The sequence below is a fragment of the Ostrea edulis genome, chromosome 7, assembly GCF_947568905.1.
Source record: "Ostrea edulis chromosome 7, xbOstEdul1.1, whole genome shotgun sequence".
Taxonomy (NCBI): Eukaryota; Metazoa; Mollusca; class Bivalvia; order Ostreida; family Ostreidae; genus Ostrea; species Ostrea edulis.
In genome coordinates, this window is record NC_079170.1 from 52,832,729 (window position 1) to 52,858,549 (window position 25,821).

Genomic DNA, 25,821 nt, shown 5'->3' on the forward strand with positions numbered 1-25,821 from the left:
TGTTTTGTAAAATATAGAATTGAAATTCAAAGTGAAGATAACGAACAGTGATCAATCTCATAACTCCCATACACAATATAAAATAGCGAGTTGGGCAAACACGGACCCCTGGATATACCAGAGGAGGGATCAGGTTCCTAAGAGGAGTACGCATATCCTGTCGACTGGTCACATCCGCCTTGAGTCCTATATTTTGATCAGGTAAATTGAGTTCTCCGTAGTCAAAATGAGTATGCCAAAAAAAAAAAAAAACGGCCTAACAATAGGTATGAAACACGTCAGACAGCATTTGAACCAATTATAGGTTGTATTGGCAAACTAGATCGTTATAACGACCATAACATTTGGGAAATGCTGATTTTAAACGAGATTGTTGAAACCCCTGTAATATCAACTTGTTTGTCAGTAACTTGCCTTAATTTAAAAATGATCACACGCAGAACAAGCTCTTGAGAATCAAATCAGTTGAGAAATATAAACACCATATGCATGTGATAATGGAATATTGCTACATTATTATGCTATAGAAAAGTTGTAACGTTTGGCGAGAGCATAGCAGAAGCCATTACAACATTTAACTCCCAAATCAATAGTATATGGTAACAATCTCTCTAAAGTTCCATGATCAGTGAGAGTTAGAGTGTCTCAAACTGCTGCCAATCAATATACCGTTTCCAAAAGGATAGGGATATTAATCTATGCATCTGTGTTTTACATATTAACATTTTTCATTTGCAGGTTATTTTTTGGGTCAACTAGATTTCAGTAATCTGATAGATGATATCAACAGGTGTGAAGCTGACATCATTGTTATGTTTCCATTTCATTACGTTCGATTTATAGAAAGAGGATTACGTGTAAATATCAAATGGTTTCACTCAATGATTGCAGGTAAGGATGTCTTTAGATACATGTGACCATAATGAGTTTTGAACAATGTGAATGAAATTGTAATCATACTCGATAATGGGAACAGTTTTAATAATAACGAATTATTACGTTTAATTAATTGACAATACATATCAAGAATATATCGTTATCATCAATATTTTCTCCTATATCTTATTAAGTCACCTGAATTAGAGGTAATCTATTGCGATACGATTTCTCCGTCTCCGTGTAGTATTATTTCGTGCGCTCGCAACTACTTCCCAGATACAATCGTGCCAAATTTAAGAGGAACACACATTGTGACTCTCTTGAAACGTGACCCTATGGGGCTGAGTGGTGGAGTAAATCTCAGAAATAATGCAGTCTTTAAGAATCTCCTTTACCCCTGGAGTGTATGTATATGTACTTCGCAGACAAATTGTATGCATTGTCATTAGATGTCTTCACTACCAAATGCACACGCACGCGCAATGCATTTTTGATACAAAATATTCGAAATCAGAATACACAAGGGATCGATATAAATCCTTAATAGGATGATAGTACATGTAAATCATTTGTAAATGTGCTAAATGATAGTCATTTTGTCTGCATGCGCATGCACGTGCATCACATTTTTGAATACTAACTTTGTAATCAGCCTAACGTTTTTGTTATTTGTTGAAATCGTTTGATATTCATATCATAGGTAGGTATTGAGACTCTTAACTGAACTGCATGGTCAAAATTACCAATCTGCATGCGCATGCACGTGTCCTTCTTTTTGATTGGATAATACTATAACGTTTGTGACTTTTCTATGAATGTAGGGAATGAGTTGATATTCACAGCATAGGTAGATAATAGGTGCATTTAGATATTCTTGTAATAAAAATGCGAACGCGCTTGCATCAGCTTTCGAAAGTTCATTTTTAAAGGGACTGATTCACGATTTTACCCAAAATTTTGTTTTTCACTTTTAATGATCAAAATCTACTGTCTAAAGTGTTTGAAAGATTTCAAATGAAAATTAAAGTTATGCATCATCACAGAAGCTCGTTTTAGAGAGTTTATTATTTGTTTTGTAAACAAAGATTGCAGTATGCTATTGTTTACGAAATTTACAAAAGAAATGGATATTGATCTAAGTTTGTTATATCTTTCACATTTCAAGCCTTTTTGGGGTAAAATATGTCATCTAAAAGTTAAAATTTGTGACTATGCAAAATTAAGATGAATCATATTACAAAATCAATATTTCATTAATGTGTTTGTACACATAAAAAGACTCGAGTCTTTGTTTACATAACACATGTTTAAGGCTACAATATTGCTTTCATTCTTGCATTCAGAAGGTCAAACGTTTGGTTGTCAACATTAAATGAGTTATATTTTTAATGTTTAACATCAAAAATGAAAAAATATCTTTATCCAAAATCGTGAACCAGTCCCTTTAAAGGACGATAAAGTTTTTGTTTTTCATCAAATTATTTTGATGTTGAGGTTTTATATGTACGTGTGCCTTGGTACTCCTTACAAATTGCTGTGGCTAGAATTACTGTTCAGCACGTTCTTGCATATGTGCTGATTTCTGATTGGACGATTTTAAAATCACTATAACTTTCCCAAAGAGCAAGATACGTTAGGAAGCAAAATTGGCCCTGTCTACAAATTTGATCAAATTAAACACATAAGATGTCCACAATATGCCATTGTCAGAACACATTCATTTTTCGCTGTCTCTTGTCGTTTTCTTGTAAGCGTTAGTTAAATATAGCGTTGTTTCTAACAAAAAACCGCACATAACGTCATGATGTCGACGTTTATGAACAACGTCTTGGAAGGCAAAAAAGAACTACTTCAAACTCCCCGACCCTAAACGGAATAGAAAGAAATCTACAAAATAAAAGATAAGAGTGTTTAGTTTTAACCGTGGAATTAAGAACTAGACAAGACCAATGGCATGTATTTGTTACCTATCATTATCAATTATTGCCGACAGTGTGCGAATTTTGGCAGAAAGAGAATCAATGTGAGCTATTACTTATGCATGTAGTCAACAGTTTTTTTGAAAAAAAAATTCATGAATTCTTTTAAAAATATATTTTGCGCTTGGTGTACGTTGCACGGGTCTTCCATATTTGATCGATATTTACAAACTTTGTCATACCCTTTTACCCATGTCAAAAATACATTATAAGGAAAGTGACTTGAATTAAAATAATGTCTGTTTCCCTTAAATGTCGTTTGTATATTTAACAAGTTGAATTCTTTTAATAGAAAATTGAAAGAATGTGTAAGTCCCCTTTGTCATACCGCGGATATTAAGGAATCACACTGGTACATGTAATTGTCCAATCAAAATCAAGATGAACTTAGTGTATTTTAGTTTCACATATTTAAAAGAATTTTTCTTACATGCGCGATTTTCTCATTTGCTTTTCAATCTAATTAGAATTAGATCTTCCATTCGCTTCCCGGTTTTAGATCGAAAACCGGGTAGCGGATGAAAGATCTAATTTTAATTAGATTGATTTCATTTTATTCTTTTCTCTCAATTTTTGCATACCGATTAGGAAATTCTGGTTAATTGTAGTTTACTAAGGAACTATTTGATGTTGGTAACTGATGCTACTTCTTGGAGTGCACTCAAGCTGTTTACACACATGTGAAAAACACGCGGATTGGGTTACGTTTGCGGATAGAATTTTTTTTTTTAGAAAATTCCGTGCAGGATGTTGGGACAGGTAGCATAGAATATTTCTGACTGCCGTATTTGACATCAATTTAGCAAACTGATTTTTGATTATAGGAGGCCGAATTAATATACAGTGATTTTTTAATGTTTTAAATTTTATTTACCAACAACGGGTCAATTTTTAATCAACATTAGGGTTCAGTTTTTAAAATATGAAATGATAAACACTGTAATTATAAGATGTATAACGTATTTAACTCGGGATGTTCTTTTCTTTTTCTTCCCCCACCGCTCTCGTTTTATTTAGATTTCTCTATTTCTTTAGCTTAGTATGCCCGATAAGACCCAGAATTAGATGAATGAATAAGAATATGAAAATGATATTGTTTCACTGAAGATAATCATCAAATCACAAAGCAAGCTAAAGTTTTTTATGCCATAGCACTAGCATTACGACAATAATTTTGATTAGGAAAAAATAATCACACACTATTTATGAAATGTTGGACGTTTTATAAATATCGGTAATGATGAAATATTTGGGTTCTCAACAATAATGGGTATCGGCACATCAACAATTGAAGAAAAAAACCCATTAAAGGCAAGATCAAACGTTTAATGTTTGATAAAAAAACCCCCAAAAAAACCCATTTAATTCACATAGTTTTCATCAAGACCCCCTCCCCCTTAAAACTTAATATGATGAATGTTCACCCAAATCGATTACCATGCAATAAAACAATAGAGCTGAATAACAATATATACATTTTCTAATGTTTATAAACAAATGTAGTTTTTTTTAAATGTTCATTAAAATGTAATAAATGTTATTTCTAAACATATGGGTCACTTCAGTCTTGTTCGCTGTGCTGCAATATTATTCATGCATTAGCCTATACATGTGTAACAGGAAGGGAGAAAAATGCAACGGACAAGACCGGGATTCGAACCCGGGCCCCCTGAACTCCAGTCAGGTGTTCTACCAACTGAGCTAACTGGCCACCGGCGATCGAACCCGCCTGACCGCTACATTCCTCCCTCCTTAAATGTCTTCACACCTGAAGACATCAACCCAGGATCTTTATCCCCTAGCAGGCAATTTCACCTGTCGGTTCCAGGGGCTGGTCTACGGCACCAAAATGTAACGGGAACCAGTGTATCTCCAGGGACTAGAATAAGCCAAACCTTTCCCAAAGTGCAAGATCTAATCTTTCTGTATTTATTTAATTGATGATGGATAGTACTTGGGATCGGAAGGACTTATTAAATTATTGAAAATGTAAATCACACTGGTTGAAATGTATACCCAGGTTCTTTAGTGATCTCCAGATTATGATCATCACCTTGTTTTGGAAATGAAAAGATTTGTAAAGTTTATGAATTTATTATGACAAAAGTAAATATGATTTTAGACTAGTTGATAACAAATAACAAATGTTTTCCAAAAAAAAAAAATATATATATTACAACTGGAATTATCCAATATAATTTAGTAACAAGATATATGAAAAATAAATTATATTGTAAAACTTTAAATATGGGAGAAATGTGACTTTATCAAAAAATATGTAATTATTGCGCTAAAGAGCTTCCATACACCCAAGAATGTAGACCAATGTTATTAATAAACACGGGGATAGCCTAAGTGTAAATATATAACTCAAAAATGAAAAAAAGTAAGGGATATCTAATTCTACCCTGAACCAATGGGTGACTCTACTATGGGTAACTACATTCCTAACTTTCAAACTCTTAACGTTCTTGACCCCCAGCAGAGTGAATTTCACTCTTCTGGGTAGCTCTATTTATAGGCAAAGCAAGCCAATAAAATACTAAATATAAATGCCTAATCTGATTAGTCAGGACTTAGTCTCTTAGCCAATAGAATTATAGAATACAGATTACGCTTGGGATGACTGGCAATATGGCGGGTATAATGAATTGAAAGGTAAACATTTGTAATATCAAAATATTCACTTTATATGATTTCAAAATGACTTTTGAAGTAAATAAATATATAATATACATATTATATAAACTTAAGAGCTGGAAATCTGATATCCTAAGATCAGTGAAAAGCAAAATTGTCACACATGTAATAAAATTGATGTTCGATGACTGAAACTTGCGGGAGTTTTTTAACCCCCCCCCCCAAATATTTGCATTAAGATTTTTATCAGACATTGAGCTTTTTTTTTTATCTTGTCCCAAATATCTAAGACCAAAACCCGGCATCCTAAAATGAAATTATCCCTTTCGATAGTTTCTCTCTATTTATGTGTCTATGAATCTCTCTGTCTTTCTTTCCCATCCTCATGAAAATCTTTCTCTCTGTCATATATCATATTTTGAAAATGAAATACTTGGATTATTGATTCTCAGCTCACCGCTTATTTATGATATTAGCACATTTTACCAACCATATTGGGAGTATGATCAATAAATTTAAAATAATATATTTTTAACCCCCCCCCCCCTTTTTTAAAAAAGAATTTTGTAATTGTTTGAAATTTTTTTCTCGATCTTACGTGCCTGTATAGATCTATGTACTCATCAAGTATATATTTATAATATTTCAAGTATATTTATAACTCTTGATTCTAACGGTGATTTACAGTAATCATACATAATTATACAGATGCTATTTCTTCTTTTTTTACATAGTTGTGAAGCCTGAACGTTGCTAAAATAGTAATTCATGAACTCAAAAGAAGACTTGAACATTCTATCAAATATGACAGTTACTTCATGACGTCTTTCTATAAAAGTATGCAAAAATGACGTCACATTTTTCACTATGACGTTAACTGTTTTGCTTGGAATCTATTTATACAAAGATTTTTGGTCCGTACTGTACGTTGTCAATGTAAATAAGGTTCAATACTATTTTTAGATGATGTGTATTATGCAAACATTATGGAATTCATACTGTGAGTATAGAATACAAATGCCCTTTAAATGACATCAACAAAAGTGCGGAATCATACTCGCGTGCGCGTGTATGCATGTGCATTGCTTTCTTTCATTTCTTGGTACTTAAATGATCATATTTAACGTACTAATTTCAGGCTAAAATAAATGAAGTTTTGCTACATGTATATGTTTACAGTGTTACCACTTTTTAATCGGGGGAGGTTTGGGGAACATATGTAACGGTCCCAGTTACAATTAGAACTAGTTACAATTTTCTGTTGTTTGAAAGAGTCAATAATACATATTATATAGGCTTCAATCTGTGATAACGAACTTAATTTACAAAATTAAACAAATTTCAAAAACCCCAACGCTCAATTTCTAGCTGATAAGAAAATAAACGATATTTACTTACAGATTGTACATATATCTATGATACTGGTTGTGTTAGAGAAAGCTGTAGTTTGAAGCTATCATTCAAATACTTGTACAGATTACCACCAGCTTCTTGTTTGAACACATCATTTGTTTCACCTCCAATAAAACTGGTTTTCATTAAAATGCTCTTTACAATTCCATATTTATCCAAAACCTAAAGTTTGGATCAACTCCTTCATATATGACAACCAACCCCAAACTTCACATCGGTATTTTGCTGTATTCCTAATATACATGTATGTATCAGCAATAACATTTTTGTACTTATCTTCAAGTACAAGTTCAGTTTTGTTAATAACCAACTTGGACTCTTTCTGCTTTGTGCTGTTAGTACACTGTGTTTGATGAAATTTACCATCAAAGTCATAAGCCTTTGTACATGTCGAACAACCGAAGTCATTCAAATCGACGAGCTCCACCAAAAACAAAAATATTCTTCTGATACATGTAATCCTGTGGGGATCCGGGTTAGAATAGGTCCTCAGTACCCCTTGCTTGTCGTAAGAGGCGACTAAATGGAGCGGTCCTTCGGATGAAACCTCAAAAACCGATGTCCCGTGTCACAGCAGGTGTGGCACGATAAAGATCCCTCCATGCTCCAAGGCCATAAGCGCCGAGCATATGCCTAAATTTTGCAGCCCTTCACCGGCAGTGATGACGTCTCCATATGAGTGAAAGATTCTCGAGAGGGACGTAAATCAATATTCAATCAATCAATCTGATAAACTGTACATGTTGTTTGTTGTGTGATACTTGGTGACCGTTGAGAATATGACTCTCTTGATATTTTATCACTTTAGTATATACCAAATCATTTTAACTTTTTTATCTTTAGGTACTGAAGGATTATTTAAAGCTTTTCCAAAGGTAAATATGCAGTGTGTAATACCATAAACACACAGTACATTACTTAAAATTCCCCATACACGTTTGAATATTTCAATATACTTGTATCGTACGACTATATGTTTTAAAAATCGCCGTAATACTTCCTGGACATAAAGTGTAGAGAATGTGTATAATAATCCCGTGGGGACCCGGGTTAGAATAGGTCCTCAGTACCCCTTGCTTGTCGTATGAGGTGACTAAACAGCAGGTGTGGCACGATAAAGATCGATCCTCCATGCTCAAAAGGCCGTAAGAGCCGCGCATTGGCCTAAATTATGCAGCCCTTCACCGGTAATGATGACGTCTATATGAGTGAAAGATTCTCAAGAGGAACGTTAAACAATATACAATCAATAATCCGGAATGAATGAGACCTATATTTTCACCACAACGTTTTAGAGACTATTATATCTCACAATTTCCGGGGTAAGTAAGTGATAATTAAGTAATCACTTCCTGAGATATTTGTGAATCAATTTTAACATGTGGTGGTCTTCAAATGGCCAACCGATTACGTGCTCTTTCATATCAATCAAGGTTGCTCATTACACCAAAAGTTTATTCAATGGCTAGTTAAAACCGTTCTTATGAAGTACATGTAGGACTTCACTTTCGAAAGAGTGATACAAGCTTTCACCATTATTTTATATGATTTGTTGGTGATTTTTCCCAGAATGATACAATATGTGTTTTGTTTTCAAATAAGATACTATAAAGTCCAAATTTTGCTGTGATTTGATGCATGGTATGAAGATCTAATAAACAAAAACTATTTATAAAGATTGAAAGCGTTATTTATTAATATTTCTTTAATTTACGAATAAAATCTTCAAAGAAAAAAAAAAACAATTAGAAAAAAGATATATCGATCATTAATGTCATTGACCCCTTGTACAATGTACAAAAAAAAGGATCCTTTTGTTAATTTTGTTTCCGCGATTGGTGAGTCAGTTGGGTGATTATATTGCGTTAAATACATGTACCAATTTGAATGTACATGTACAGTCAAATTCAGTCGAACTATACACAACGATACATGAGGTACATGCAATCATAAAGTATAAATATTGTACAGGTCAGAGGTACTTTCTGCAATCAAAAATTCTTAGTAATGACAGAAATTCCAATTGTACAAATACAAATATATGACATGGGCTTTTAACTTTGATGCAGCAACCGGAAAATGTCATCTTTACAAGAATGGGCGAAGGACATACCGATCTGATGGCGGAATATGTGCTCGGTCAAATAATTTCACGAGAACAATACTTCCCTGAAATGCTGGAGTATCAAAAACAGAAGAAATGGGACAGGTAATTTTTCAAACTTTAGATACTGGATATCATTGTGATGACAAGCAACAGAAAAGGGTCCAACTTTGTTGCATCATTTGCTAAGTTCAAGGTCTATATTTTTTTTCAAATACTAATCAAGGAAGCCTAAAGGTAAACTAAATCTGCACCCCTAAAGTTTGTTAGGTTCCACGGTCCATAACTCTTTCAAAATTAAGTCAACAAACCCTAAACCCTATTTAATCTTTAACCAGTTGATGCTAGGTCATGATATGATGTATACATTTTCAGTTGAATACCAGGGATAACTAAATAGTCCGGGAAGCTGTCTAAGCACGCAAGCACAAACTGATCGCTATAGGGCTCCCGCTTTTAGACGGGGACTAAATGATGTGGAACAATATGTGTTCACCGCTTGTGGCTAAATCCTTGATGATAAACCTTAGACATGACCTTGGCATTTGATCTTTAAAAGGTCATGTCGAAGGTTAATGATATGTTTGTATTGGTCATAATGATTCTATCACTGAAGTTTATGTTAGTCGATTTCAAGGTTAAACCCCCGATCGGAGGCTCAGGGATGCTATATTCAATTTTCAATCGCTTCCATTGCATTCTCATCCTTCCTGTAACAGATTATGGTTAAGAGCAAGGTTATCATTGTAGGGTTGAAAGAGCAGAACTGTTGTTGTGGTCAGTCGTCTTTTACCAGATAACTAAGTTGCTTGCGCACTCTTTTGGAGATTAGATGGCCCAGGTTAGACTTTTGATGTAATTTATTCTTCGCCTTCCTAATGTATAGTAATGATTATAGACATTTTTGAAATCTTTTCTAATATCCATAGCAAAAGCAAAAAAAGCAAAAAAATGCAAAAAAGCAAATAGCAAAAAATTATCCGTACTGGGAAGAGAAACATCTTTCTAGTTTACGAAATGATACAACGCAAATGTATTGAATCAACTCATTTAATTTGCGCCCAAATAGAAATACTAACAATAATCCGAGACATGCACAACGCGGATCTTTTACGTAACACTTACCTACTGTTCAATTAACTTGCTTAACCAGTGTTCGAAAAACAGGCAATCTTATATAGTAAATTAAAATTTTGTCCAGGAAGCAAACATTCAGGGGACGTTATGTGAAGGTTAATAAAAAAAACCTTGGAAATAAATGCGTAATTTTGTTTTATTATTATTTACAGGAAATGACTCGTAGAGGAAATATACAAATTGTGTTATAATCTTCTCGCAATTCTCTTCACTTTTACAAAAATCGTATTGATTTATGTGATATACACATGTAAGTGTATGATGTATATATAATGGGTATGTGTTTCAAGGTATGTAAAGGTATTGAAGATATGGATATTGCTTGGACTCTAATCTTAATTTTCTGTAACATATGCATCGTATTTAAAATGAATGTCGATGAAAGTTTTAATCTCTGGAAATCCAACTGCTCAGGCGAACGATGTGGCTGATGGGCCTCTTTCCTGCTATCAGTCATATTGGATACGCTATGAAAATTTCGGTTCTAAATATTATAACATTCTACAGATTCATCATGATAGAAACTCGTTTAAACGCAATCATTCAGAATTCGCACATTACAGGATGAAGTTCCTCCAGAAACGTTCACTGGCTAACTTGACCATCGGATTATTGGGAACCGGAGCAATCGGCTCAAAAGGTAAGTAATTGTGATCCTTAGTTAAATCCTAAGCACTCTATGATAATAAACAATGGTATGTTACATGTAAGAATCACCTGCGTATACAATAATTTTGACTTGAACAAATGTGTACTCTTGACCTTGGTCCAATGACACAACATTGGTTTATGTTCTACTACATGTACATACCTTCCAGGTACCAGCTTCTAATGTTTATCCATTATAAATGAAAGTTACGTACAGACCAAACATCATGTTGCGTTCAAAGACCGTGGGACGGACATACTTGGTGATTCTCGTACATCACCTAAATGTTGTTTTTGGTGTGTCATAGTTATGCATCTAGTTGCTTTGTCTGCTAATTTTTGGAAAATCATGCTCCCAAAAATTAGCAGACAAAGCAAAAGAATCCTCGCGACTCTCATTCGGAACTACTGAGCGTTTGGTGAAGAAACAGCCTCTAGGTACCCTGTAGATGTATCTCTGTCTTTGGTTTGGCACGGCTAATGTTAAAACGGGGCCTCCCGGTTACCTACATCAAGCCGAAGCACACATTGTAGCCTCTGAGCCAGCTCGACTGGTACTTATAGCAATCTTGGCTGAGATTCGGCTCAGCTGGATATTTGGACTGAAGGCTTCACCGAATCTTGGAACAGTCCTTCATGATTTATGTCTGGAAATTCACACTCAGCTTCGGCCATTTTTAGCGATTAATGTGCACTTAGGTGACACTGCTGCTCGTTTCAGATCTTGCATTGCTTAGCGTCTAGGATGGGTTTGACCCCCCCCCCCCTAATAAAAAACCACCCAGAGTCACTAGATTTTCCGATCTGATATTGAAGAGTTCCTTTGGTCTGTTTTTCCATTACTGTAGTGATATATATAACTGGTTTTAGCTACAGTATATCACTGATAATGACAGACTACAGGAACTCTTCAGTATCAGGGGGTAAACAATTGCGTCATGAGATACGTCATTTGAACCCTCCAATTTTTCATCAGATTTATATCTGAAATTTTATACTTTCATAACTCTTTTCTAAAATTTAAAAAAACCCAAAAAACAAGAAAGGACCTTTCCATCCCAGCATCTATATCTAATAGTTACAGTGTTTTTACTGTGACATATATCCTTCCACTCTGGAGTCGTGAAATATTGATAGTGGGCTCTAAGCTCATCAAACATACTGCTATACGTTTAGTTGTACTAAATGTACATGAGTTTGAATTAAGAATACTTAAACATATTGCAATATTTTTTGAGGATTTACCATAACGCAAAGGAACAGGAACCACGAAATTGACAATTGTTGCTCCCCTAATTCCTAACATGTTACATACAAATGTAGCACTTTATAGTTTCTAAGACGTCGAAAATATTAAAACTTCACAATGCACAGCATATAATAAAAATCGAAAAAGGTCACCTGAATGATTAACTAAGGTGGTCTAAAGTTTCGATACAATATCAATCACTAACTTAAGAACTTGCTTTCTGACAGTTGCATCAGTATGCAAAGCATTTGGCATGACGGTTTGGGGACTCTCTAGAACGAAGAAAGCTTCGCCAATTCCAAACTTTGACAACCTGATGTAAGTGAATATTCCTATGAATATACAATGATGGGTTATTAAAAATATAACATACATGTATAATCTAATATTGTCGTAGCTAAAAAGCCAAGATTATCCTTCTAAAAGTTGGAAAGTTAAATATGCTTATAGTAAATTTCATTTAAAAAACCATCAGTAAAATAATGTTCTCCTTAGCAGTGATACAAAACATTTTCTAGTTAGTCCATTTTTTCCAGAGGTATACATGTTAAACCTTTTTAACACTTATTCCTGTGAAATTACATTTAACACACTGACTCTTCAAGTCTTAAAACAATTTTGAACACCCGAGAAGGCTGTTATTTTCTTTTTGGAACAGCAAATTCCTCTATTCTCACCTTGCAGTACCAAAGCAAAATCTGAAAAAGTTTCGATTTGACTGCCGTATCTAACATCATCATTGTACTTGTAAGAATACTACAGCTGAACATGTTTTTTTTTTTATTTATTATAAAACTCAGGGAGAAGAGCGAACTGTCAAAGTTTCTTTCGGGCTGTGACTATGTGTGCAGTGTTCTTCCTAGCACACCAGAAACCAACGGGATGTTGTCTGGAAATGTTCTTCAAGCATGCCAAAGAAAGGTTAATTCAAATCAAGTATTGTCATCTTAAAGGTATTCTGTCAAAATTCTAATGCATATTCCTGAATGAACTACCATACGATTCATGGACCTCTAACAGTAGGGTGGCAGCGCTGCATTATTCGTCAGGGAAAGACAGTTCAAGAGTTACACGTACATGTATACACTATCATAAGAGTAGAAAAAACAAACACTTAAATGTGAACAGTGATTGTGATTTGAGTTGTGGATTGAATTTAAATGCAACTTTTGTTTATTATATCATCACTGTGTAATTTGGTTATAATTATAGGTTATAGACTTTGTATGGGAAAATTTAAGACCCTCGTTTTTTGTCGCGGATGGACCTCGCAAACTCGGTCCGTCTACGCGCCAAAAAACTCCATATACAAAGTCTATAACCTTTTTATTATATACTTTCAATTTCATTTAAAAACTAACAATAATTTATTTTCAATAATTTCTTTATTGGTTTAACGAGTAAAAGATGAAAAATTTGAAAATTAACGACGTAGTAATGATTGTTACGTAATGTTTGCGGACCGGAATGTATCCGGGCATATATCGTGTGATATATGGCCGCAAATCGTTAAAGAAAAAAGAGGAGATGAAATTGAAATTATATAATAATTTGATAGTTATGTACTCGCAACAAAGTTGTGTAGCAGTATACGGGAATCATGTGCGTTTTATCGACTGTCCATGACGGTGTGGTGTTTGGCAAGTAAGTGAATTCCCTTTTCAATTTGATTTACCGCACTTCACACATTTGCCTGTCATTGGATGAGGATAATCCTTCTCGATTGGTTCAAAGGTCAACGACAGGAATTAGATGATCCCTATCAACTCTGGAGTCAAAGTTCAAGAGAACTGTGCTTTGATATAGGAATATCATCCCCCGGACCAAATTTTATTTCCCATTTCACCTAGAGTCTGCATACTCCACATATACATGTATACTCGTCATGTAATGAAGATTATATCTTTGGAATGAGGGATCAAAACATGGAACGTAAAGCGAACACTATTACTTTGTCTGCCTTTAAGTGATTTTCATTTTCATTCGAAATCACCATATTTCACACAGATACTCGCCATGGGTCAGGATGATCCTGTCGATTATGAGTCAAGTAAACTGGAAAGTGCTAAAGGAAATAGTTTCAAGGCCTTATACGATTTACATTTTTAAATAAAATCCACCAAACTTCACATACAAATTCTTCAAACCTCTATTGGCATTGGGGTCAAAGGTCAATCAAACTGGACTCTGGATAGAAAAATGGTACTTGAGTCACAGGTGCTTTCCCCTTTCACCTGAGATCATAGTAATCCAGCTATCAAATTAGCATCACATACCTTCTACCATTCACTAACTTGACCCTAGCCAAGTTAAAACCATCTCTTTATTCTTTCTGGGGGAGGGTCTAGTTGTAATAAGATTACCTAAATATCTACCCCATTAAAATTGTTGTCGGTGGAGTTGGGGGAGGGTTTCTATTACTCAATGTAGAACAGTTTATGTGGTTGTATAGAATAGCTGGATGTGTGATAGTTCAGGATATATAGAAGTAATTCACGTTCATCTCATATTTTAATGTATAAATAAAATACAACCAATGTTTCAATTTGGGATACCCAGGTAGGCGTTAACACTTATCCGCTTCTTGTTTTTCATATGAACAGAGAGCTACGTTTATCAACATTGGAAGGGGTGGGGTGGTCGATGAGTTGTCTCTTCTGAATGCTCTGGAGTAAGTATTCTGTACACGTATATGTATTCTACTTACAACCAATCTATTGTCAGCGAATTACTGTCACTATCAAGGAAATATGACCCAAACAAATCATTCGATTCCCAAATTGAAAGTACATTCTTTTTGCATCTTCTATTTTATCATTTTATGCTTGCAAATATTATGAAAACAGATTCTGAAAGTTTGATAAAAATTAATACCTTTTTATTCTTGAAATTTAGGTTTACTACGTATCTTTTTATTTTATCTATCAACGTAATCAATTATTGTTTTCCCTATTTGTTATTTTACATTTAATATTTTATGAATTAGTGTGTTAATGTTTTAATTCCTTACTCAATTATACATTCAGTATTTCTTAAGGATTGTTTGTATATGTATCCTCAACATAAAATTATCCATTTTGTCACAAATAACCACTTCGACAAAAACATTAAATGATGTCTGCCAAAGTCATTGATACACAATGGATGGAAATAAATTACATGTTTACCTACAACTTTTACAACAAGGATCTATCTGAAATCTTTGATATCTAAAGAACGAATCTAATAGCTTTGTTTTTCATCAAAAGCATAATATGCAGCACCTATATACAAGTAAGTAATGGCGCGATAAATTACTGTAAAACACGATTATAGCGTACTAAGGACGAACAATTCTAATTCGTTTTAAACGTAATTCGTTATATACAATGAATTCATAGCATGTTTTAAAACTACAGGGAATTAGATTTACTTCGTTTTATGCGTGAGTTCATCTATTCATGTTCGTTGTGTCCGTATTTTACTGTTCTTTGCGATGAAATTCTTCAATTGAAAAATAAAGTATGTTGCTGAGCCAATGAAATAGCTGCAATATATAGTGCCACAATTTAAAAATCAGCGATTGTACACGTCGCGTTTAAATAGGTTGCCAATGAAGCATAATTCATGACGGTGATGTCAACTGTTCGTAATATATGCTTTCAATTCAATATTGTAATAATCCAATGATTTCGAACTTTCTGTGCAGCATAGGAGGGGTGTTAAAAGTATCACGTTATGAGAGAACTGCAAAAAGAAGGATTCTCTCGCAACGCTGATATTCAGATCATTATCATACACGCAGTTTACGTAACCACTCACTACCGGCCACTGTGACCTAGCGGTAAAATGCCCTGTTCAAAAACACGGGTAAGTCTCGTGTTCGATTCTCGATTCAGGCACTTTTAATACATGTATAAGGCGTTTAATAATATAGATGGAGATTTTTCCTTCACCAAGCGCTTGATATTAAAATCATGGAGATTTTGAATACAGTCTAAAAGACGGGGTGGGGGTGGGGGGTGGGTGGGGGTGATACCGTGTCCCAGGTTGGCGTTGTCATTATTTAAAAAAAAACGTCGAAAACGTTTGACAGTACAACAAAGCTGTTGACGGATCTACAAGTACAATGTATGTGAGTGAAAAATTATCACATGGGACGCCATATACCAAACAAAATACAAACAGTGACACGTGGTTCCTTAAAAATGAACGAATGGTTCTAACGAAGAAGAAAAAAATTTGAAAAATCAAACAATAGAGAATAAACAAATTTTCATCAGAAAATATAGCTTAATTTGGTTCTTGTGAGATTCGAACTAAGAACTTATTTGATACTTTTTAATCTCCATTAATTAAAGTGCATGTAAATCGTGTCCCTCTAGAGAAGAGGAAGTAGTCATACGTTCAGTAAACTTACTAGAGAAATACACTCCACTGTAAATACCGCTCCCATGTCGTTATATAACAAATGTATTTCAGCAATAATTGGATAGGAGGAGCTATATTGGATGCAACCGAGAAGGAGCCATTGCCGCCTGATAGTAAATTGTGGTCACACCCAGACGTGATACTAACTCCACACATATCAGGACCTTGTATACCAGAGGCCGTAATATGATTCTACGTTATTTCATGAAAATGATTTCACGAAACCAGATTTGAACACCTATGCATGAATCGTCTTGCCTTCGACAGGCTTTTTAATATATGATAGTGAATAGTAAATACCGAGCAAAAAGGATGTGGTCGATTTTTTGGTAGTTTTTAGTACGTCACATTTTGAAAGAAAATATAATACCAATACATGTACATGCATGCACATGTTTATTTTCGATCAGAAACTGCGAGGTATCATTTGCGAGGCATGCAAATGTCACAAAATCCTTGATCATTTTGGTCAGTAGCAAAACGTTTCTATGTTAAAGGCATAAATATAGAATCTGTTCATATACTAGTTGTTTGAACATATATTTTGTTTTCAGGTTGCAGAAGTCTTTGTTTCAAACTACCACAAATTCGTCAATGGCGACACACTGGATCATCAGCTGGACTGGGAACGAGGATACTAAACATTATGGAAAATATGTACATTTTCAGACGGAGAACCGAACTTATAATTCTATATAAGAATATTTGATTTTATTGTGTTATATTATGCAAATAAAAAAGAAGATAATACAAATGACATAATTATCGTAGAATGTAAGGAAAATTAAGGAGCACAATAAAACAATTATATATATAAAAAAAACAAAAAAACGAATGGGTAATTATAAAACACAAATGGAAAATTATCAACGTAGTGTTTATATCTCTCAACTGATTCGATACGCAAGAGCTTGTTCTGCGTATGATCAGTTTTTAAATCGAGACTGGCTACTGACAAACAGGTTGATGTTACAGGGGTTTCAACATTCTCGTTTAATGTCAGCATTTTGCAAATTCTATGGTCGTTATAATGTTCTACTTTGCTAATACAAAGCAAGGGGTACTGAGGACCTATTCTAACCCGGATCCTCACGGGATCTCGATCGATGTTTGTTATTATCACCTTTCAAAAAATAGATGGGATTTTATACGACAAAAATGGTAATTATACGAAACAGATTGTATATAGTCGATATGTCATATATATACAATTATATATATACACGTAAGAAGTCATGGGTAACATCCACAGGTTTATAGGTGGGTTAACGTAATACCGTTATGCAAATCAATATCATGTTTCTTACCGTGATTAATCAATTACATCTACATGTTTAACAAACTAGACAGTGACTCCTTTAACATTTACATGTTACTCTTAGCACAGATGATGGTACGCATAATATAATAACAACATACATGATATGGTATACACATACAGCAAATTATCCAATTTGTTTTTACAATGAATCCAAGCCCCTCTAGTGTTTAAGTTACTGTCTGGGATTATAGCATATTCACTATTTGTAATTTGTTGTACCTCTCGATGTGAGTACGGACTGGGGTGGAATACTCGTCATCCCGTCAGTGATTGTCTGAATATGGTCGTAATTATCCCAGTCTGGCTCCTCCCCTTTCTCGAGTAAAAGTTTGTACATGTATACAGTATCGTTATCATGCTTGTTGCCCTTAACGGTTGAATATTGTTTAACGTCTCACCCGAGAATATTTTTCTTAAATGGAGACGTCACCATTGCCGTTGAAGGGCTGCAAAATTTATGTCTCGGCGATTGTGTCTTCTGAGCAGGGAATCTCGTGGGTATCCAGGTTAGAATAGGCCACCAGTATCCCTTGTTTGTCGTAAAAGGCGACTAAACAGGGCGGACCTTCGAATGAGACCGCAAAAACCGAGGCCACGTGTCCCAGCAGGTGTGCCACGATAAATATTCTTCCCTGCCCAAAGGCCGTAAGCGGCAAACATAGGCCTACATTTTGCGGCCCTTCACCGGTAATGGTGACGTCCCCATATGAGTGAAAACGTTAAAGAATATAAAATCAATCAATCTGAGCTGAGAGGGATCTTTATCCTGCTACACCTGCTGTGACACGGGACCTCGGTTTTTGAAGGACCGCCCCATTTAGTCGCCTCTTACGACAAGCAAGGGCTACTTCGTTACTAGCTTGAAAATACGGATGTATATTTAATTTGCTGTTATAAAATTTAGAAATTCATTTCAAAATTAAGGATTATCTCCCTCACGTATAGCTCTTATCCTTAAACGAATTTGACTCCACTTTTTTGGCACACTGTTTTTGCCTATAATAGCTCTAAAACTTCATTGTTATTTCGGATTTCAAACATTTCGGTTGAGCATCACTGAAGAGACATCATTTGTCAAAATGCGCATCTGGTGCATCAAAATTGGTACCGTATAAGTTTAACATTACAAAAGGTAATAATTGACATACATAAAGTTTCACGTCATCGATAAAGTGAAATCACTTTCGGCTATTTTGTTCCCTTTTTGACATCATATCCGACGCCATAGCCAGTACAGGAGAAACGACCATCAAATGACATTTATTTAGTTACATTAATTGCGAGGTTGTAAACAAGGTTACTAATATTTAATAAAGAATGTGAGAATGAATTTAAATGAAAAAATCTACCATTTGATTACACTTCTGTAGTTACAGGTGCGACATGCCCTCCGTATCTGACCTACATTCTGTGCTTCGGTGACACTGATTGCCGGTATGGACAACGTTTTAAGGTAGGCTTGACTGTTTTTGCATCTGACATCAATCAAATGCTTCAGGGAATCTGTTTTCCAAATAATTACAAGTGTCATATCCACCAAAGTTACATATATAATGTGGGATGTTGAAATATATGCACCATTGTTCTGTTTATTATTAGACGGTGTGTCGAGTAAGTGTACTTTGAAATACGTTAAGGTACATGTAGTATGCAGGGAAATCATGAACTATTGACATGAGCAATACATTTGCAAGATGTACATCGTACGTATTGGTTATTAGTTCCCTACTGGACTTTTCCGAGAAGGGTTGACTTTTACAATCAACAGCTGACTTTGACACGAGCATACTATACGGAAACCTTTTCGTGACATATCCGTACATGTATACACGAATTTAATGATGAACCGATGCAATACACAGAAATGTTCAGGTTTTCTAAGCATGATAGAGTTGTAACTACGAAACTGATGCATAATGTACACACGAACTATAAGGGGAAATGCATGCTGCGACTTCAATAAATTCACTTGAGAGTAAATCTTTAACATTTATTCATAGAATCAAATTGATTGTTTTAGAATTTGTGATGTTTTCACAAGACACGTTACATACATGTATATAATGGACAAACAAGAGAACACAAAATAATCGATATTACATGAGATAGTTATAATAAACTGTTATAAAATATAAAGAGTATCCATTCACTCCTTAAATACGCAGATTTCCTTCATTTATACGTTTACTTGAAGCTTCAGTGTAATGATAATTCCATAGACAACTTGTAATGCAGCGCGTGTCATGAGGTTAGAACCTGAGTATTGAAACACACATCAAATGTCGTGTGTATTTCAAATCTTAAAGAATGTATAGTATACATGTACATTCAGTTTTATTTCAAATGTATCAAATATAAGTAATCAGCATCAAGCTTGTAGGGTATGCGAGTGATTGACAAAATTGGAAATGATAATAATTCATGTATAACGACGAGTTATATTTCATATTGTTAGTGTCTTGCAAAAATGGAAATTGAGGCATTTCATGAGACTTTATGATTTTATCTTTCAAATTAAGGTTAAAATTTTCTTGAATTTTCAAAATGAATTTTTCATTTAGTGGAATGCATGCTCATGCATCTTTTGTGTTACACCTTTGATAGATTTTTTTCCTTTCAATTGTGCTAATACAAAGTTTTGATTTTTCGTAATTAATTGAACAGAAGAATATAATTCACTTCTTTAGAATATACAGATGTAGCTGGGAAAATACGGGTTATACCAGAAGCTACAGATCCACCCGTTATCAAAACCTTCGATTAATGGGTGAGAAAACTCTGCGCAAGGTTGAGGCGGTAAATCGCTGTATTCTTGCATCACCGTCTCAAAAATTTAACTTCAAAATTCTAACATACTTCCCCACTATACTTGTGTCCAACCACACCTCCATATATTCATTAAAGTCTCATTTCGTATGTTGATGTAGCTAGCCATGTTCGGTACCCTGTAACTTCGAACCCCTGTTCATTTTCATACTCGTACTCTTTTATGTGACCTAATATCCCCATAAGTATTTATAGGTCACCTAAGTCACTCAGGTGACCTATTGCAATTAGTCAGCATCCGTCGTCGTGAGCCGTGTGTTAACAGTTGAACATTTTAAACTTTTTCTTGATAACTACCATTTTGATCCTTCTTGAATTTGGTATGAAGCATCTTTTGTAAATAAAATTAAAGAACTGAGTAATTTAAGTAAATATCTTAAATGTGCCGCGAAACTACGTAATGACACATTTATTAATTACATATAGTACATAGAGCATATTTTCCCCTGCATATACCAGATACAGTATACATATTATGAATCAGTGTAATTGGTTATGAATACCTGTAATATATATATACTGTGTTTATATATAACTTATGCAATGGCAATAACGTTTTGTAAGTTTATGCACTCTTCATATACTGTTCCTGTATGTATTATATCTTTATATCTACTGTACTGCCTGTGTATATATATGTATGTGTATGAGCCATATGGCTCACGGAAATAAAGAAACTGGGTGTTTAAAAAAACTGGAACAAGGGGTTGATATATCATAAATTTCGGGCTGGGGGTATATTATAAATTCCAGGACTTCTAAATCCGATGGAGGTCTTAAGGGTGGAGCAAAAGCAACCAAAAATTGACTAATTTTCAAAACTCTTCCTCTCTACAACCTCACATGTGTAGGAAACTCTAAATGCATCTAGAGCAGGACGGCCTCTACCCTAATTGTATATTTCATGATTTCCGGGATAGAGCTTTTGACTCCAGAGCGAGGCCAAAATTGGTATATAATCATAGTGTTTATGTGTAAAGCATTCAAATGGCATTTTCTTAATGTTATATGTATGCTGTGGGCCTCTTGTTGGATAGATATTCTTATGAAATGATTCCAGCTCGACTAAAAAAGAAATGTTTAGGTAGAGAAAATTGTTTAGATAAAAAGAACTGTTTAAATAATGTAAATATTGAATTAGATTCACGGCTTTCATTAGTCCCCCTACCCCAGTTGTGTGAAATGTCAGTATTGAAAACGGTTTAATAGGGGGTTGGGACCAGGCTTTCACTCAAGAGCATATTTTACGTCCAGTATTCGTGTTTATCATAAAGGATGACCGAATACGAACTTCATATGGGATACAATGAATAGATATAAAAATCAACGGGGTTCGAAATAACTGCGACCCAACATGGCTACATGTACATCAACAAAAGAAATTATTTGAAGCTGTGAGTTTTCGGTTAAAAGGGGCTTTAAGGTAGCTATTGATAGCTAGCTCCCCAAAAAAACCGCTGATTGAATTTTTTTCAATTTTATTTATTATAACATTTTGACTTCATCCTAAAACATATCAAAAAATCAACAAAAGTAATCAGGTTAATTTTCGAGGAAAGCGAGATTAAAATCCCCTCTTTTGCAGCCCCAAAAGGCAAAAAATGCCAAAATTGAGCAAATTAACACATAAGCCAATACAATTTTTATTGACACCAGAAATGTTGTTTGTCATATATAGTTATGTAAATTAAACACAAACAGATAAAAAATCAACATTGATTAGAAATTCAAAATGCATCCAAGGAAAACATTTGGATGATTCGACTTGGCAATTGGCCAAATTTACCCTAAATATGGGTTTCTCAAATACTATCAGGCATACATTTTCTGACAACAACAAAATTCTGCTCATAAATTTTTTGATTTTATTTCATTTTTACAATAAGTCAAGTAGTATCTAAAATATTGAATAGAAAAAAATATACCAAATGAGGTTTAATCTGAAACTATGTCAGATTTTGTAACCCTACCCCTCCCTTCTAGAAATGAATTTTAAGAGATACAGTCAGCAGAGATAAACTATTGACCTTAAATGATTAAACATTCCCAAATTACCACATTGAGCATTCAAACTCACAATACTAGAAGTTTCTATGAGCCATTTAAGAATGATATATAGTGTGTGCTATTGCAGTTGACCTTTTCGCACTCACAATGATTGCCTAAATATTTAGTTATTTTTCATACAATTTCTTGTAATAACTGGACCAAATCTATTACCTATACATATTTTTTGATAGAAATTTTTATCACGATACAGTATAATACACCAAATATGTTTAAATAACCATTTCATAGTTCAATGAATAATTAATATCAATGGAAAGAGACCCATGGATCACTACATGTAAGTCCATCTGAGTCATTTTGCCCTCACAGATAGGTGTGTCTTTCATAAGTTTAAGAGTTTTATTTGTAGTTTCACAATGAACCAAAACCTCACTATTGGATAATTGAAAATGCATGTACATGTATATTGCATTAACTAACTGTACTTATCAATGATGTATGTTTCAACTAAATTTTGAATTACAAGGAAAATTCAAACACATTGATTGAAGTTATAAAATTGATATTCTATCATGTGTACATTTTTTACTAATATATCTAAGAAAGAATAATCAACATTGAAATTTCCTTTACATCTATGCAATATTATTGTCTTTCAAAAGGCATGTACTTGTAATACACGAGTACATGTACTTGTTTTCCCTCAAATTCACAATTTAGTTTAAAGTATGTTGTACAAGATCCACAGCTCTGGGCTCATATAAGTGCATTAATGTTTTTCATCCAAGTCCCAAATTTTGCAGTAGTTCTTTAATCTTCGGAACTTGATCAAACATTTTTAAATTTGTGGAATTGTTGGGGTCCAGGGGATATGTCATCTTCACTGTAAATGGAGTACCTGTTCAAAATATAGATAAATATATTTAAATATAGCAAAAAAGATGAATATCTGATATACTCAGAATTGTCTTTACAAATGTTTATCAAAAGAAAATATAGTACCTCTCTTGCTGTTATACTTGTTGACTCGAAATCCACATCAACCTGCACTGGTCCTATCTAACCTCCCTTGGTCCTCAGGCTGATGCCTAGAAGAAAGATCATCATTATAATTGATATTTGCACAGTTAGGTCTATATTATGCCAATGAGTAATTAGAATGCGTCAGACAATGTGAATTTTAAAATTGTGTCCCAACACATATTCAGTGAAAATTTAAATACTGATGTTTCAAAATTATAAATTGCAATAGAGATGACATGTATACATGTATATGTTTTCATAAACTGCCATAGACTTATCATATCTGTTTTATTTACAAAATGTGGGTCAAGAGAAGGGCATACGTGTAGTATACATATATTACTTATACATACAGTGCATACATTTGCCTATCAGAGGGCATATGCAGACTTGTGAGTAATTTACATTATTTTTAAAAAGGTTTTGCCAACCTACATGTTTGTGTGAAACACGAAACCTCAGGTTTGATATATTTCTTAGATAACTGAAATTTCAAAGTAATAGTATATGTATTCATGCTATAGTCTAGGGAATTATAATTCAACACATGCCCCCCCCCCCCTCCACTTTCTATCCGGTTCCCTCATACCCCTAGATAGTAGGTCTATACAGATATTTGTTTTTCATGACTTTTATACATGTAGTTCAAGGTATGTTATTTTCGTAACGGTTATTTTCATAACGATATTTTCTTAATAAAAGAGTTGTGAGAGCCCATGTTTACAAATGTGGTATACATTTACATGACATCCGTTCGTTTACAATCACATGCACAGGTGGGAGTTATATTTTAAGCACACATGGAATACATATATAAATACAAAATAATACATCTACTGTATGTCGTGTGTTTAAACTTACAGATGTTATTATAAATCGCGTTGTGAAATAGCAGAGGAAATGTGAGTTGAAATTTTGAATACAAATTTATGGCATTTTTTTCACTCACCAAACGAAACTATGATTTCGTTGTCCAAGTTGAATGCATCCACCAACTTCCTCTTCTTGCAAGAAACTTTGTTTAGCCTCTCAATGACTGTATAAACAGTATTTAATATCGCAGCATGCTGCACTCGGACATTACGATGTATCAACCAACAACTTTGTTTACGTAGCGCATCTATGTACATGGATTGGTGGTTGGTTAACATTTCGATTAGCAAAAAGTTTCACACAGATGAAACATTTGATCTACCATTATTACAGATATTGACGTATACTTATGTGGAATGTGCATATTTTCTCAAGGCGAGTCAGTCACAGCAACAAAACACTTTCGGAACCCCTTTTTGTTTTTCGACTATTCTTTGACGGAGTAAGGAATTCCGGAAAATGAATTCACGTGAAAATACACAATTTTTACTGATCAAGTGGTTGCTATCCGTCGCTACCTTAATGAATGTTTGGACAAATGTATAGTGAGTGAATGTGTTAATTTTTTTTGTTTTTATATTTTGAGGCGACAATGCAAGACATGAGGCCTCAATCGTGTACAGAATTTTCAGCACCGTAAATCGAAGGTTTTTATAAGGGATGGGTCTGTAGCTCTCTGGTATATTCCAATATTATCCCAGAGAGCTACATATGATATACATGTAATTCCGAAATGTTGGTACGTTTAGCTTGCTATGTGTTGTACCTGTGTGCGTGTTTGATTGAATAAAGCTGTATACATAACAACTTTATACATCATTATAATAATTGAAACGCAAAGCTCCTGTATATTAAACTTACATTCGATTCATCATGATGCAATGAATTTTTTGTAAAGTTTAAATCAGCGCGAGTTAAAATTTTACACCTAGTAGGTATGCATGCAAAGACTTAATAACCTTGTGTTTATATTTTTTGATAACTGTCGGATAAATGAAAGAAGTTCAGATGGTTTGAAATGTAACACGCCTACTGTAACAATATGCAAGTAAATACCAACAATTCGATATTTCATATATTTAACGACACCGTGCTTCCATACAATGCGCAGGTTTAAATGTTCAAGTCAGTAAGTTGGCCCTTCTCACAAACGTCCACAGGTGATACTGGAGAGGATTACATGTTTCTTCAGCGTCTGTCCGTCTGCCAGTGTGTCGCATTTGGTTTTTCGAACTTCGTGGTTTGATTTTGGTATGTGGTTTACTACTGTACAGTTACAGATCAAGCTTAAGTTGCATCACGGTTGAGT

At 34.2% G+C, this 25,821-nt stretch overlaps 2 protein-coding genes, 1 long non-coding RNA gene and 1 other non-coding gene across 5 annotated transcripts in view; 2 read left to right on the top strand and 2 right to left on the bottom strand.

The window, feature by feature from the left end:
- Positions 1-17,213, top strand: part of LOC125655430 (glyoxylate/hydroxypyruvate reductase A-like) — a 36,428-nt gene extending 19,215 nt beyond the window's left edge. For both annotated transcript variants that reach the window (XM_048885710.2, XM_048885711.2), the window contains exons 4-12: positions 739-891; positions 7,755-7,786; positions 8,981-9,120; positions 10,716-10,792; positions 12,277-12,367; positions 12,850-12,970; positions 14,653-14,720; positions 16,511-16,640; positions 17,014-17,213. In XM_048885710.2, the coding sequence (XP_048741667.2) occupies positions 739-891; positions 7,755-7,786; positions 8,981-9,120; positions 10,716-10,792; positions 12,277-12,367; positions 12,850-12,970; positions 14,653-14,720; positions 16,511-16,640; positions 17,014-17,100 (899 nt within the window). In that variant the 3' untranslated portion in view covers positions 17,101-17,213. The remainder of the gene's footprint in view (positions 1-738; positions 892-7,754; positions 7,787-8,980; positions 9,121-10,715; positions 10,793-12,276; positions 12,368-12,849; positions 12,971-14,652; positions 14,721-16,510; positions 16,641-17,013) is intronic.
- Trnas-gga (transfer RNA serine (anticodon GGA)) lies at positions 4,498-4,569 on the bottom strand. Its single transcript has one exon. It is a non-coding gene; the product is annotated as a tRNA-Ser (tRNA).
- Positions 17,214-19,172: 1,959 nt separating the features above from the next.
- Positions 19,173-25,821, top strand: part of LOC130048244 (glyoxylate/hydroxypyruvate reductase A-like) — a 38,901-nt gene continuing 32,252 nt past the window's right edge. Inside the window, exon 1 of the mRNA XM_056144713.1 lies at positions 19,173-19,233. The gene's annotated coding sequence lies outside the window, so the exon portion shown is untranslated. The remainder of the gene's footprint in view (positions 19,234-25,821) is intronic.
- Positions 23,376-24,806, bottom strand: LOC130048247 (uncharacterized). The gene is made up of 3 exons (XR_008797096.1): positions 24,589-24,806; positions 23,619-23,704; positions 23,376-23,514 (listed from the first exon to the last, which is right to left on the bottom strand). It is a non-coding gene; the product is annotated as an uncharacterized LOC130048247 (long non-coding RNA).